Here is a 13,482-nt window from a genome sequence, read left to right on the forward strand (position 1 = left end):
TTCGCGGTTTTAATTTTCAATAGTGCTTTATTGCCCGGCAAGTGTACTCGACACAGGGAAATTGGAAATTCATCGTGCACAATTTCTCGGAATCTTGAAATTTTGCCAATTGGGGGCTAGTAACTAATTAAATTAAGTGTAACAATGAAGATCATTCACTGATCTATTTAGACTATAAGTCTCCACTGTTTACTTCATTACTTAATTTAGATTAAGTAGTTGAAAATGACCAGGCATCTCCATCATGATTTATGACCAATTTAGCAAAAAACTTATAGGTAGTACATATGGAAACCAGGCGCCTCCACTGTCATCTCTGGTTTACTTCGCACTAAATCTTTTGACGACCAGGCGTCTCCATCGTAATATTTATTTATTCTCTTAAAATTATGTCTAAATTATCTCAACACGCCTAATGTTTAATCGTACGTAGTTTGGGATTCTGCAGTTTCTCATTGAATTAAATCTAAATGAGAAATAATTTTAATTAAAGAACATATTTTTATATTACTTACATCCCCTTGCTAAATTCTTCACCTTCACCTTCGCAAAGTTTTCTAAATGTCTCGCTGAGAAGAAATGAATTTCGCAGATTCATTTCTATCGAGATTATATGTATGTACCTTTTGGGTGAATTTTAATTGAACATGTTTCACCTTTCATTTTCTTTCATTTGCAATAGGAAGTGAACAAAAAAAAGCGAATAAGACTCTTGTCCATTTTACGTGGGTGAACAATTGTGCGCTTGTTTTGCCACAGCATTCACCTTTTATTGGAGGGAGTGTTTCTTTCTCGATATAATACCTTTATTTTTTTTTCTTGCCATGATTTTCACTCACAGCAGCAATTAACTAAAGAGACAATCTCAAAATCTTCAATTTGCAGATCTTCAGCTGGCCGCGGAATTGGGAAAGACACTGCTGGAGCGAAATAAAGAATTGGAGAGTGACTTGCGGCAGCATCAAGCGATCATAAGTGATCAAGCGCAAGAGATTGAGGTAAAGAAATTCATGTCATGCTTAAAGAGCATTGACCATTGCTGGCTGGGTGTAGTATGTCTTTTAGGAGGCAAATGTTTCTCTTTTGCTAAAAATAAAATCGATTTGGTACCATTTCGAGGGTATATAGCATCCAAATGGCATTGTTGGAATTCTCTTGTGGTCAAAATGCCAACAAACTCACACACAATGCGTCCACTGCACACTTTTCGCGGCTTTTTGGCCATAATATTGTTTGGTCTTTGCGCGCGCGAGAACAATTGGGATAGTGTGGTGAGATTGATTGGAATCTCGGTGAAAGAGCAAGCCATTTGGGACTCGTACAGTGCTTATGGGTCGCTCGAAAGTATTTAACATTGTTATGAAACACGTAGCGTCTAAAAAAAATCATGTGTTTGAATACAATGATCCATTTCTGTGATTATTTATGTTTTTATTGTCTGATGGATTAATTAAAAGAAAGAAACTTACACCGAAAATTCTTCACGCCATTTGATCACTGTTATACCCGCCCGAAAAGCCTTGCGAAAATCTTCTCGAAAAAAAAAAAGAAAGGTCCATGGGAATTTGGTCAATCTTTCTATTTATTTCTTTACAAATTTTTTTTAAACTTTTCTGTCCAACTCAGAGAGAAAAGAAGTGTGACAGAGCTATTACACACCCGGAGAAGTGTGAAAACACACCTGGAGAAGTGTGAATGAGGGTCAGTGACGTCACCGAAAATTTCAGCAAATATTTCAACAAAGATGAAACTTGAGTTTCATGGTCATCTCAAAAAGTATGTCGCAACCCTTCAAAAATTAGTGTCTGTCAAAGGAATTCGCGACGACATGTCGTAAGACAATTCAAAAATTTTCCTTTTTTTCAAGATTGAATATTTCTTTAAACGATTTAATCACTTTTAACTTTTTTATGTTATTTTTTATTTAATAAAACTCATAAAATAATTTAAAAAATAAGAAAATATTTTTTAAAAAATGTAAAAAAAAATCGGTGGTAGATAACACATTTTTAGGTTTTTGGGATCTTTTCTTTTAGAAAACAATCAGGATGGCGTCCTCTCATCACATACTTTCGGCCGCCATATTGAATACCAAACCCTTATTGACTTTTTTTTTATATTTCCGAATCTACAAAAAAAAGTTCTGAATTTTTAATTAATTAATTTTATGAAATTATTTTAGCTAGGCACTAAAATATCTATTTAGAATGAGAAATTTGTATACCAATGAAAACTTTTTTGAATAAACCGTACAGTAGTTTTTAATTGATGAATAAATTATTATTATTATTTGCGGTAAACGGCAAAGTTTAAATATCAACCTGATATCTGATTATGATGTCAAATCCATCCCCCCACCCCCCACCCCGTCGGCCATTTGGATAACTTCAAAATTTTGTTTTCGTTATATCTCAGCTCCTGTAGTAGCTAAAAATCTGAAATTTTAATATGTTGTAGGGGACATCAAGACCTTTCCAACGATACATCATTTTCGAAAATCGGACAAGCCGTTTAGTCAATATGGCTGCCACAATTTTTCATCGAAAATCGTCTATAACTCGAAAACGGCTTGACCGATTTTGATCAACCCGGGCTCAAATGAAAGATCTCAACAAACCCTACAACTCCCTAGAACATCCGAAGTTTCAAAAGTGACCGCTAGGGGGCCAAAAGTCAAAAAAAATTTTCGATGAGTTTTCGATGAATATCTCGAAAACGCCATTATCGATTTGCTTCATTTTTTTGATATATTATAGTCTACTATAACATCTATTTATAAAAAAAAATTTGTCGCCATTTTGAAAATATTGAGTTCCAACTTTGACATGTCATATCTCAGGTTCTACAAGTCCGATTTCGATCAACTTAAGCGCAAATGAAAGGTTTCGTGAAACCCAACAAATGTCTAAAACATTGAAACTTCGAGAAATGACCGCAAGAGGCGCTAAAATCAAAAACAAAGTTTTCGAAAATTTCGAACTCGAATTTTTCGAAAATGGCGACATAATTTTTTTTTTTCATTTTTCGATATGTTATAGCTGACTTCAAGACCTTTCGAACAAAAAAAAATTATGAAAATCTATGGATCCGTTCTCGAGATATGGTCTTCTAAAGATTTCATAGGGTATGACCGGTATGATTTTTTGTTTTGTAAAAGATATTGTATATAGTTCAGTGAATTACTTTATGTATTATGGATAATGTCTGAATAAAATTCAATTCAATTCAATTCATTCAATGACTTATCAACTTTTCCCGACTTTGCGCGTATTTAAACTAATTCGCGTTCTAGTTTGCTCTCACAAAATTGGTACACTGAAAGAAACACAGCTCTCGTAGGCTTGGTCAGCTTACCAGTACATTTTCATTTTTTTTTTAAATAAAAAACCAATTTATTTAATAATTTTTTACAACTTTTTTATTATTTAAAAATTTAAATATTTTAAATTAAAATAAAGAATAAACATATTTTTAAAAAATAATAAAAAAACAAAAAATACAGTGTTGTTGATGCTCGAATCATATTTCTTTTATAAAAAATAATAATATTAAATCCGCTTTATGATTATTTTAATTTAAAAAGAATAAGTTTTTATATTGTTTTTTTTCTAATTTTTTTTTATTTTTATTTAAGAAAAAAAAACTTAAAAAACTTATTATTTTTTTTATTTTTTTTAAATTAACTTGTAAAAAACTATTTTGGTTTTTAGAGGTAGTCCGATTGACTTTAATTTTTTTTAAAGTTAGGTAAAAGACTTACAAATATTTCAATTTTTTTTGTAGATTCGGAAATATAAAAAAGTCAATAAGGGTTTGGTATTCAATATGGCGGCCGAAAGTATGTGATGAGAGGACGCCATCCTGATTGTTTTCTAAAAGAAAAGATCCCAAAAATCTAAAAATGTGTTATCTACCACCGATTTTTTTTTTTACATTTTTTAAAAAATATTTTCTTATTTTTTAAATCATTTTATGAGTTTTATTGGTTTTATTAAATAAAAAATAACATAAAAAAGTTAAAAGTGATTAAATCGTTTAAAGAAATATTCAATCTTGAAAAAAAGGAAAATTTTTGAATTGTCTTACGACATGTCGTCGCGAATTCCTTTGACAGAAACTAATTTTTGAAGGGTTGCGACATACTTTTTGAAATGACCATGAAACTCAAGTTTCATCTTTATTGAAATATTTACCAAATATTTTTTTTCTAGATAATTTATCATTTATTAAATGGTTCTAGCTCTGGTTCTATTTGAGCCTATATTGCCGTGGAAAAAAATACGCGAAATATTTGCCAATAATCAACAAAGATCAATTTTATTGTGTCTTACAAATATATCAGTAGCGACATCTATCGATTGTTCCACAAAAATTTCAGAGCTGAAATTTTCGGTGACGTCACTGACTCTCTTTCACACTTCTCAGGCTTCTCAGGTGTGTTTTCACACTTCTCCGGGTGTGTATAGCGGAACAAAAAGTGTGTATGACGGAATGATTTCTCTCTGAGAAATTTCTTTTGCTTGACTTAAGAATAAAAATTTCATAGTCCATTTAGAAATTTAATTAAATTAATAAGAAAAATGTGAAGAATTTGAAGAAAAATTGAGAAGAAGAGAATGAGTTATGACACGGAATTTACCTTGAGAGTGACCAATTCTTTCCTGTTTCTCACCTTCTAAAAAATGTTTAAATTTCTGCAGTATTTGACAAAACAAACGGCGGCTCTTCGGGAGGTGAACGACTCGAGGCTGCGGATGTATGAGAACCTCGAAATCAGCATTTCAGACTTGGAACGAACCAATCATCGGTTGGTTATTGAGAATGCCGCCGATAAGAAGAATATTAAAACGTGAGTTTTATCTAATTCATCTGCTCCAGCGATGTCCAACGATTTCCTGCTATAAACGAAACTTTTCTTTGCTTTTTCTTGCAGCCTGTGCCACACGGTCGAGAATCTGGAGGCTCGATGTGACGAGCTCGTAAAACAAACGGATGAGCTCAATCGAATCATTGCCATGGAGAGGCGGAAGAAGGAGCGCCAGCAAAACAGGGAGAATGGATGGAAGGATGGTGCGATGAAGTCATCAAAGTCATGCCAAGGAAATCACGATAGTGAGCCAGAAGCAGATGAGGTGAGATTTTTCATATGAACATGAAACACGTTAAAAAGACAATTTGAACATATTTAAAATGCCCCAGAGATCAATACATTGTGTATCAAATAGAAGTTTGCAAATAGCCTCTGCATGATTCGCATGATTGCAAAAGAAAAGAAATTAAAAAAAAAAGAAAACGAAACAACTTTATAATTTTTTAATGATTCCCAGCTTTTGCCATGTTAGACATCTTTTTTCTCCATATAATGCTGCATAAGACGTAAAAACATTAATAAATCTTTGAATTTTTATTTGTAATTTATTTTTATGAAATATCTCCTAAAAAATATTGCAATAATACGTTCAGCCCTGATAATTTTTATCTCATGGGAGTTCCTTGATATTAAAAGAAAAAAAAACACCCTAAGATTGCCAAAAGATTGTGGGTGACCCTATCAGGTTCGAAATGTGGGCTAGGGTGTGGTTTTCTGGAATATTTTTTTTCAAAGTTGCAAATTCATAATTTTCCTTTATGGATGAATTTCAAATTTCAAAAATAATTCTTAATGCTTTATGATTCGTTTCTAATTTATTTTGTTTGATTTGTATCTTCTAAAATTCGAATAGGAGCATTAAAATGCATAAACTTCTTTTCCAATCCAGTCAACTTTGAAATTTCTCAAAGAAAGTTAAGAAATAATTTTTCTAGACTTTTAGAAATTGCAAAAAAATCTTTAGCATCAAATTAGGACAATTTTCTTTAAAATATTTTATTTGAGGGATTTTTTTTGTTCATATTAGCGGGAAATTTATATAAAATCTACATAAATAAATTTTGGAAAATAGCTTAGAACAATAAATTCTTTACGTTTATTTTCCTTTATAAAACGATATTTGTCAGTTATTAGGGTTCAACCATAAACTGTCAAAATCTTACTACAACTTTCAAAAAAAAAAGAAAATATTTCTATGAGAATCTATCTTAATTGTTAAAAATTGAATAGTTCAGAAAAAGCTAAAAAAAACTCATTTCCCAGAAAAATTAAACAAAATTAGTTGGTGTTCCACTTCGTGGCCAACACCAAGTATTGTAATCGTCGGAAAAACCGACCACCTCAGATCGGGCTTAAACTTGGTATGAGCACGTTTTAGACATCCCACATTACGAAAATGGTGGTGGAAAATTTTTGATCCGGCCGGCCTGCCGTCCTGCCGTCCTGCCGTCCTGCCGTCCTGCCGGTGCGCCAAACTTTGCCTTATAGCTCAAGAACGGTAATAGATAGAGACTTCCGGTTTGAAGTTTTCTATAGAAATGTGGGTGTAAAATTTCATTTTTTCGCATTTTCAAAATCCAAGATGGCCGCCGTCCGCCATTTTGAAATACCGTCAACCACTTCCCTTACCGCTAGAGATCTGAAATTTTAGTATGTTGTAGAGCTCAGTGAAACGTTTTCATCAACAAATCATACTTGAAAGTCGGTCAAGCGGTTTAGCAAATATGGCGGCCTAAAGCAAAAAGTGTTTTTTCGATATAACTCGAGAACGGCTTGACCGATTTTGATCATCTTGGTATCAAATGAAAGGTATTGAGAAGCCCTACAACTGTTTAGAACATTTCAAGTTATAAAAACATCCGCAAGAGGCGCTAAAAACAAAAACAAAAATTGCCTAACTTTAAAGGGCTATATCTCCGAACATCTGTTATAGATTTCCTTTAAATTTTGATATGTTGTAGCCTGACTCAATATCTATCACCAGTCCGAAAATGAAGAAATTCTATGTCGCCGTTTAGAAGATATCGCAGTTTGAAAAATTCTTGAATTTGAAAAGTTCTAAGAGCCATATCTCCTGAACTACTTGTCTGATTTTGCTCAATTTGGTATCAAATTAAAGGTTTTGCAATTATCTACAACTTTCTAGAACATCAGAAACCTCTAGAACCATTCCTTCAAGACGAAAAATGCGAAAAACTCTTTTTGTGAAACAAAAATCCGCCACTTTGTGTTCTAGAGGTGACCTTGAAAATCATTGAGATATATGTCAAATTATAGCTTATTTCAAGACCTTTCTAGAACTAATCATGAAATTTCTGTAGGTGTTATAGAACTAGAGATATGAACATTTTTATGCATCAAATTGCTGAATTTCACAAAAAAAAATAAACTTTGCCTACTAATATTGCTCACAAATAGTATTACAACGCATAAACAAACTTCTACACGTTGTGGGACACCAACTCTTATAACTGGACGCGTTATGATTGACTTTCCTGAGAAAAAGATTTTGAACAGGAAATTTCCAATATGAAAAAACCTTTGAAAAAAATTTTTGGCGCTTTAAAGAAATAAACCTAATTAATTTCCTAATTTAACCCGTTTTCCCTTAAATATTGAATTATTAAAAATGAAAGAAAAATGATTATTTCTTGATTATTTGGAACTCCTAATTCCCGGATTTCCGCAGACATTCTAAATCAATGAAAATTTAGATAAATGAGATTTATTGAATCAAATTATCAAGAATCAAGAGATAAAAAATCTTATCAATTCTATCCCTATTCTGGTGGATAAATCAATGAAAATTCCACCTAAATAAAATATAGCACATGCAGAAGAAAATTAAGATTAATTTTCATTTTTAATTGTCCTACAATATGCCACTCATTGGGTCAGATTTCTACAAATTATTTCTACAATGATTCTCATCATAAAATAATAAACTCTCACAAATAAATTCATAAAAATTTTCACCATAAAACCTCAATTAAGCATTCCACCACCACAGGTGATATCAGCTAAAATCTTGTCATTTCTCCGTACAAATGACATCATCCCATGATAAGAAAGTGGCATATTCATTTAGCGATGAAAACTGTTGTTTTATTGCAAATAAAAATTTCCCACAAATAAATGCCAACATTAGAGGAACTTTTTCTGAAAATTTTTGGTGTGAATGAAGATTTAATTTTTCTCTCATGTTTCTTCTACACCAAAAAATGGCTTTTGTCACATCTTAATTTTTTAATTTTTATGTGAAAATTTTAATAGAAAAAAAATGCATTCGTTTTGAGAAAGAATTAACTTGGAATAATTTTTCCCAGAGAAAGAACAAACAATACGTTGTGCTATGAATAAATTTTAATGCTTTTTTTGGATGTTAAATAACTTTTTTTTTCGTCACGTGTTTAGAAAGAAAAAAGATAAAAAAAAATGAAGTCAAGGCGAGATTGTGAATTTACAATCTCAGATCAACCTCATGAAAGTCATATTAAAGAAAAAAAATATTTCAAACACTTCACAGAAAGTAATTGAAAGAATTTTGCCAAATTCACTGAGAGAGAAGTATGTCGAATAAATCACGAGTTAATAGGCCGCAAGTGAGAGAACATTCCAGCATAGCAATTATGCTTGCAAATTTTATGCTGGGTTTGAAGAACCCACGTGTTTTTTTTTACTTTTGGGAAAAGTATTATTTTTTTTTGGTTTGTTGTTTATTTTCTCTTCTTTGATTTTCTTTTGCGAGGTATTTTGCGCGCAGAAGAACTTTTTTTTCCGCTTTTGCATTGCTTAAACGCCTCTTTTGGACTAATTAACCAAGTCAATATGCTTCATTTGAGGAAATACACAAATACAATCATGTTATGTACAAGAATGTTATTTTACCCCTCAATGATATTTGGTTTTTCCTCTTCCTTATTTAATACCTTCCTTTATTTTTTCTAGTTTGAGAAAAAACTTGACATTGCTTTTACTTTTTTTTCCACCCAGGCATCAAGTTTAACAAATGAAGAACATTTGCATTCTTCAAATAACCACGAAACCGGAGATTTTAGTAGTTTATCCACGAGACTGCACGATGCTGTTGATTTTGCAGCAAATGGAACCATCAGACCCAGTGCCAATTCCACAGAGGACCAGGTCCATGAAAATGAGGAGCTACTCAAGTTAATGACTGACTTGAATAATACAAAGAAGGAACTTTTCTGTGAACAGCAACGAAATTCCGAAATGGAAGAACAACTCATTTCAATAAGTAAAATAAATAATTAATTTGAGAAATCATTAGGGAATTTTTTTATCTAATAAACCTCTTTTGTGCTTAGTTCAAGAAAATCAAACTCTGCAGGGACGGTTGGCAAATTCAAATGCAAACGAAGAAATGAAATCCATCCACGATGAATTGTCCATTCTTGAGGAAGTTCGGTAAGTTAAAAGAACTTTTTGCACTCATTTCATTTGAATTTTTCTTTTGAATTCCCACTGAATTTTCCACAGACAAGGTCAAATGTGCAGTCGATGCCTAAGAATGGTTGACGATAAGAATCTGCAGCAAGACGAAGATGATGGTTTAATGGGTGTAGATCATGAGGATGACGATCAAAGTTTGCTGGATCTGATAAATGCCCAGAAGGTTGAACATTCATACCGCCCACCACCCACAAAGGTGATTTCTTGCATCAATTTTTCTATTTTCTCTCACCCATCAACTCGCTACTCCTCCGCATCTCCCTCACATCCCCATATTCCCATAAAGGAAATTGGCTTTGCAATCTTTCTCTCAGTTCTATGTCAATTGCTGTGATTAATTGTGGTGTCTGTGCTTCAATTCTCCTCACCCTCCACCACCACCCACTTATAACACCCCCACCTCCACATACGATAAAATGAAAGAAGAAAAAAAACTCAGATTTTGGTGATTTTTTTTTCGTGAGATACTTCTTTGAGAATTAAATCACGAAATTAAACCGCATTTTCGTGTTTAAAAGCTACAAGAGGCTTAGAAAGTATAACTCGCAGCTCTCAGTCAGTCACAATCAATCAACGTGATAAAGTGATTCAACACACTAACAGAAAGAGAAAAAAAAAGAAGGCACGCGGTTTCACTTTTTATATGAACACATGAATTATTTCGTCTTTCTGATCATCTTCAATCGAAAATTAAGTGGTAAGTCATTTGGAGCACACAAAATTAGAATTTTTAAACGCAAACTAATGAATTTTAAAATACGCAGAAAGAGAGAAAAAAAATTTCTTATCTTGCCATTGAATTGCAAAATTCTCCAAATTATGTTGTATGCTATGTATATATTTTCGTGACCAATCAATTTAATGATGATTTCGTGAATCTCAATAACTTCATTTAATAATTGCCATAGCCTAAATTTCTAAGCTAAACGATTTTAATTGAGGGTTAAAAAGAAGGCGGCAGAGTGAAAAGTTAATTAATTGATTAGAAAATTTCGAATATTGAAAGCATTTTTTAGTCGATTTCTCGTGAAAAAAAAATGTCTTGTTCAGGTGTAACTAGGGGTGTGTTTGGGTGTTTTAATACCCCTAAAAATTCAGGCAATTCAGGCATTTTATTTAGGGGTCAAAAAGTAATATTTTTATGCTAAAAATTACATTAAAAAAAATTTAAAAGGGGATTTAAAAAAAAATATATAAAACTTCAAAAATAAACATAAAAAAATAACGTCAAACGTTTGAATTGAACAAACAACAAATTAATAGCTGATAATTCAAATGCAATAGTCGTTATTATGATTTAATTTTAAAATATTTATAACCTTGATTTCTTATTCATTTTCAATTCATTTTAAAAAATTAAAAAATTTGTTTTAATTATTCCCTTAAATAAATTTCTGACCGCGTCTCTCTTTGTGCTTTTTTTTATTAAATTGTGTCGGAAGTTGTGCTCCAAAGTTTTTCAATCAACTCAAGTTTTCTTGAATAAGAAAATGAGGAGAGCTTTTAAAAAGTGTTCGAGATAAATTTCTCCGAAGGTAATGCACAAGCTGAGAGTTTTATGTATTCAAAATTACTTTGCATCGAAGCTCTCTCTCGTAATTGGGCGGTAGCCAATGTAGAGCTTTATACGAATTTATTAGTCAATCAAATGTATTTTTTAAAGAATTTAATCTTCGTAATATTATTATTTTACAATTAAAATCTATTCAAAGGAGGTGTTTAGATGAAAAGTTTATTCAAATAGAAAGAGAGTAAAAATTCAGAATAAAGGATCATATTCAGCAACCAAGAAATCCTTGAAATTTCAGAAGAAAGTCTTGAAATTTCAAGGATTTCTTGGTTGCAGAATAGGGCCAAAAATCTCAAGTTTGGAATTCTCTGTGCAAATACGAATCGTTAAAAAAATATTCAATTAGAAATAAGACGTTAAAATGTTCATTTTCCTAAAGAATCTAACATTAGAATTTTCTGAAATGTAAGTAAATTTTGGATTAAGACCTAAAGAAAATCTAAATTACGGTTAAAACAATAAGAAAACTGACTGTTTTAGTCATCGATTTGAGAGCATTGTAAGTATTTTTTTTTATTATTTATTTCTTTCAATTTATATAATTATTATCAAAAATAAAAGATCGAACGAAAGAATTTTGGCAAAAAGCAAGAAAAATTCATTAAATAGAATCAAAAGCCGCTCAAAGTTAGCACGGCTTAGGACTCGAAAAATTCAATAAAGTAAAAATTCTAATTTCTTCAATTGTATAAAAAATATTTTATATTCTATATTTTACTATATTATTATTATATTATTATAAAATTAATCTAACAAAGTTATTTATTGGGGATTTCTTTGCATGCTATTTAATAATTATTTTATTATATTATCCAATTTGTAAAAGTTATTTTGTGAAAATAAATATGTAGGTATAAAATGCGCAATTCATGCAGATAGAGGTGAAGAAAAATTAATTAAATGAACGTGTTTTATTTAAAATATTTTGAAAAAAATACAATTTTACAAAATAAACAGAGAATATTTTAATAATTTTTAAAGAAAATCATTGGAATGAATATATTTTTATACATGAAACTTGATTTATAGTTTTCAGAGCTTTCAGAGGTATTTCACGAAAGTTACTCCAAATTTTGAGTTTTTTTTTGCAATTGAAAACACACCACTCAACACAGTAATGAAATAAAGTGTACCTCCCTCTCTTTTGAGGTATCGCGCGCCCCCCTCAAATGATTCTCTCACCATGCATTTTACACAACTTTTATTTAATTACACCTTTATACCATTTCTCTCTCTCTTCTGTTTTTAGGCCGAAAATCACGCTTTAATCACGCAAATTTCCCGTGGCTTTAAATTCATGTTTTACATATTACTTGTACTTTTCATGACTTTTCGATAAACTTTATAAAAATAATAATAAATTTAATAATAACTCTGCACAAGTGAGCACGTGAAAATAGGGTACAGTGGTTATTTCTTTTTTATTTAATTATTGGTTTATCTCCGTTTCATAATCACATGATTTTCTTTCTCTCTTTATTCAATTAATCATTGAATATATTTTTTCTTTAAAAAAAAAAGATATATTTTATTGAAGAAAATCACGTTGAAATTTTTTTCCACGTGTTATGGAGTCGCAGAAAGTCTCTGTAAGTTATTACTTCATTCTCTGAATTGATTTCTTATCTATCTAGTAGAACACATACAAAGTATCAAAATTGTCGGGAAAGTCTTTTATACAATTTTCTTTTAGACATAACACCCTTTAAAAGCATTTGAGGAATAAAACTATTAATATTAACACGTAAAAGTCTTGAAAATTAAAAAAAAATGTGAGAGAGATTTTAGTTCAAGTGATTTAACCAACTAACCTGCATGTCCTTTGTCGTAACGTTTTATCTTCTTTTTGGTTTATTTGTTAAAGAATTTTATTGTTGTTGTTGATTTTGTGTAATTTGCATTTAACACTCATAAAAACACACCCTTAAATATTTTTTTTTATAAAAGAAAAAAATTCTTTCAGTTTAAGAATTTTTTCTCATTGAAAAAAAAAAGAAATTTTAGTATCATTTTTTCTTTTATTTATTATTATTTTTTATAGGAGAGTTGTTCGATTTGTGAGCACCTGACAAAATATCTGCATGAATTGCCAGTGTCGTTAATTTCATTATTGCTTGAATTGTGGCTACATTTTAGGAGTTTAGCTTTTATTCGATGGATCCTTAAGATTGTTCAGTGGCCAGCACTCCTCATTTACCGTATGATCGGTTTTCCCAACTATGACGATTTCAATTTTAGTATGTAAGATTGAAAAGAAGAAAAAACAATTTTTTGAAAAAGAAAATAATTTTTTTTGGTAGAAAAAAATTACAATTCCACCCATAACTGTTGAACAGTTTAAAAATTCTTTTAATTTATCATTTTGAAAAATACCACAAAGAGCACCAAGTGATTTTTTTTTTATTTTTCAATAATTGTTTTTCTTTGTTATGTGCCAAAATACTTAATTTATTTTAATATTACTCTAATACTATCTTAGTAAGAAAAGGATGATTAAGTTTTTCTCTCATGATTAACGTATAAACTTGGATTTAGAGGAAATTGGATGAGGAGATTTTTATACCGTAAA

The 13,482-nt window shown here is 30.8% G+C and overlaps 1 protein-coding gene across 4 annotated transcripts in view; it reads left to right on the forward strand.

The window, feature by feature from the left end:
* Nucleotides 1-13,482, forward strand: part of LOC129791435 (cerebellar degeneration-related protein 2) — a 39,827-nt gene that overhangs the window by 23,970 nt on the left and 2,375 nt on the right. For all 4 annotated transcript variants that reach the window (XM_055829608.1, XM_055829609.1, XM_055829606.1 and 1 more), the window contains 6 exons: nt 886-998; nt 4,701-4,849; nt 4,934-5,132; nt 8,864-9,128; nt 9,199-9,298; nt 9,371-9,539. In XM_055829608.1, the coding sequence (XP_055685583.1) occupies nt 886-998; nt 4,701-4,849; nt 4,934-5,132; nt 8,864-9,128; nt 9,199-9,298; nt 9,371-9,539 (995 nt within the window). The remainder of the gene's footprint in view (nt 1-885; nt 999-4,700; nt 4,850-4,933; nt 5,133-8,863; nt 9,129-9,198; nt 9,299-9,370; nt 9,540-13,482) is intronic.

Source organism: Lutzomyia longipalpis, chromosome 2 (genome assembly GCF_024334085.1).
Source record: "Lutzomyia longipalpis isolate SR_M1_2022 chromosome 2, ASM2433408v1".
Classification (NCBI taxonomy): Eukaryota; Metazoa; Arthropoda; class Insecta; order Diptera; family Psychodidae; genus Lutzomyia; species Lutzomyia longipalpis.